The sequence below is a fragment of the Myotis brandtii genome, unplaced genomic scaffold (genome assembly GCF_000412655.1).
Source record: "Myotis brandtii unplaced genomic scaffold, ASM41265v1 scaffold157, whole genome shotgun sequence".
NCBI classification, from domain to species: Eukaryota; Metazoa; Chordata; class Mammalia; order Chiroptera; family Vespertilionidae; genus Myotis; species Myotis brandtii.
In genome coordinates this window covers 1-2,831 of record NW_005355708.1, presented here as the reverse complement: position 1 = coordinate 2,831, position 2,831 = coordinate 1, and the positions used below count along the sequence as shown (strand labels likewise).

Here is a 2,831-nt window from a genome sequence, read left to right as displayed (position 1 = left end):
GTGTGTGTGTGTGTGTGTGTGTGTGTGTGTGTGTGTGTGTATAAGTGTGTGATGCATCAGGCGTCTCCTGGCTGATCATGCAGGTCCCAGTGGTCACTGGCAGGGAGGAGGGAGGGCCCAGGGTGCTTGTGACGATCTTCAGGGTGGGGGCTGAGGGAGAAGCACAAGTCAGGCCCTGGGTCTTCCATTCTGTCAGCTGTGTGGCTCTGACACAAGGTCAAGGTCACTCAGGCCATCCCCTCCATGGCCACAGGCAGGCTGGACCTGGAACCCCTTTCTGGGCCCCCTCCCCAGGCCCCTCTCCAGGAACTCCGTGGCCTGGTGGGCATATCCGGATGAAGAGTCATCCTGCTCAGCAGAGGATCTGACTGTGTGGGAAGAGCACTTGGCCACACCCTCACCACAGCCACACCCTTCTCCCCCTTGTCCCCCCAGCAGGGGTGGGGTGACACTTATTCTGTAGCCTTGACTAGAGTGATGGGTGGCCAGGGCCCTCAGGCGTGGCTGATGGCTCCAGTGAGACCAGGAAACAGACGTGCCTCAGGGTCTCCACTGGATGGCGGGACCCGCAGTCCCTTAGACACAACATGGTCTGAATGCTCAAGTCTCCAAAATTCCTTTGTTGAAAGCCCCATGCCCAGTGGGTGGTATTAGGAGGCCAGGCATTTGTAGGTGGTCCAGGCATGAGGGTGGAGCCCTCATCCATGGGATTAGTGCCCGGATGAGGGAGGCCCCTCACCCCGGAGGATACAACAAAAGTCTGCACCCAGAGGAGGGCCTCGCCCACCTGCCGGCCTCCTGATCTCGGGCTTCCAGCTGTGTCTGAGCTACCAGCCCCCACACTGTCAGCCAGGCCTTCAGCCCACTGGGCAGTCTTCTCTGGGTAAAAATTAGCAGAAAGAAAGACCTAGAACAGGGGGTGGGGGGCCTTTTCCTGCCAAGGGCCATTGGAGATTTATAACATCATTAGAAGGCCCACAAAATCATCAACTTAAACATTAACCTGTTCTGTTTGGCCAGGCATTTCATTCACTCACCCCTAATGCCTTGGCAGGGCCAGACCCAATGATTTCCTGGGCCTTATATGGCCCTCGGGCCCGACGTTCCCCACCCCTGATCTAGAGAGACCCACACCAGGTGGACCCCATAGAACGTGGCCTGTCCCGAAGGCACCGGGACAAACCCCTCCCCCTCCCCCAGCCTGAGGTTCTGGGATTTCCAGTTTCTCCCTCTTAAATAGAAAGACACAAAGGCCTGTGAGGGAACCTCCCACGTGGGAGTGAGAAACTGAGAACTTCAAGGAGGAAGTGAGCAGCCAGAGCCACTGCCATCAGGAAGGTGATCTTCACTCGGCTCTTAAGCAACAAGCGCAGCGACCTGGTGGAGTGAATTGTGGGGAGAGCAGGCAAGAATTTGGGGCCATAGCACCTGTGCACCACGTGATCACCTTTCCCCTCCTTTCCTGAGGGAGGTACTTTCAGGGGCTCCTCTGGGTTCCCTCCTGTGGCTACAAGGCATCAGAGAAAAACTGGAAGGGACAGGGTCAACCTGAAGGGAAGGGAGGCCCCAGAACATCACAGGGGACCCAACTGGCACCTGGGGCTCCTCTGGGCCCGTCTCATGGCAGCTGCAGGCCCCCAGGACCACGGCTGTGAGGGCGATGCCTCAGGAGCCATCCAGGCCTGAGACTGCGTCAGGGCCTGGCCCCCGGAGGGATCTGTCAGGAACAGACTGCGTGCATACGTGCGTGCGTGCGTGTGTGTGTGGAGGACACACCTGTGCCCAGATAACACCCACACACGCTGTGTCCTGATCACTGCCCCCCACTTCACCGAGGTCTTCAATTCCATGTCTGTCCTGACCAGCGGGTGACCAGGTAGATCAGGCAGCCTGGAGCTGGGGCGAGGGGAGGGTGTGTGTGACTCACCTGGGGACACAGACACCTCAACCGGGAAGATGAGGTCTATCAGTCCTTCTGTCCATGGTGTATCGATCCCACACATGTATTTGCCTTCATCACCCACTGTGAGTCTCTCCAAGGTCACTGTGAAGGTGAGGGTTGCTGGATCGTCCCTGATGGACACTCGGCCGCTCCTCACTTCTCTCTCTGACTCTGTGGTCTCCACAATCTTCATCCTCAGTGGCAAACATGATGGGTCATTGCACCAGTATTTGTTACGGTCTGTGTACTCCTTCTTGTACCAACACTGCACGCTCAGTGATCCCCCCACGGTGCCCGTCACTCGCCTGGGACCTCTCAGAGATAAATAGCCTGGAAGACACAGCCCGTCCCGGGTTCTTACCAGATGGGCCAGGGGCAGGGGCACCCTGGGGTGCAGGTCCCTCAAGAGCCCTCAGGGTCTGGAGGCCATGCCTTTCCTCAGACCAGGGGAGGGGACGAGGGGTGATAGTTCCATCCTCCCAGTGGTGACACAGAGAGAGGGTGTCCATGGAGACAAGAAAGGCCATGATGGGAAAAAGGAAGTGTGCGCACAGGTATATGTGTGTATGTGTGTGTGTGTGTGTCTAAGTGTGTGTGATGCACCAAGACCGCATCGCTGATTTTTTTAAATCACTTAAGGATATTTTTCCATTGCTTATTAGAGAGAGTGAAAGGGAGGTAGGAAGGCAGAGGAAGAGAATAACATCGATGTAAGAGAGACACATTGATTAGTTGCCTCCTGCATGAGCCCAGGTACATGCCTTTGATTCAGAATCGAACCTGCGTCAGGCCGACACTCTAACCACTCAGCCAGGGCCCACTTCCTGGTTATGACCATAAGTGGTTGAGACCCACCTGCTTTGTGCACTGAATCCTTGTGGTTGCTGCT

The 2,831-nt window shown here is 56.7% G+C and overlaps 1 protein-coding gene across 1 annotated transcript in view; it reads right to left on the bottom strand.

The window, feature by feature from the left end:
• The window catches only part of CD300C (CD300c molecule), a 13,734-nt gene extending 11,599 nt beyond the window's left edge, over positions 1 to 2,135 (bottom strand). The window contains 1 exon segment of the mRNA XM_014536201.1: positions 1,928 to 2,135. Within this exon segment, the coding sequence (XP_014391687.1) occupies positions 1,928 to 2,135 (208 nt within the window).
• Between the last annotated feature and the right edge of the window lie 696 nt (positions 2,136 to 2,831).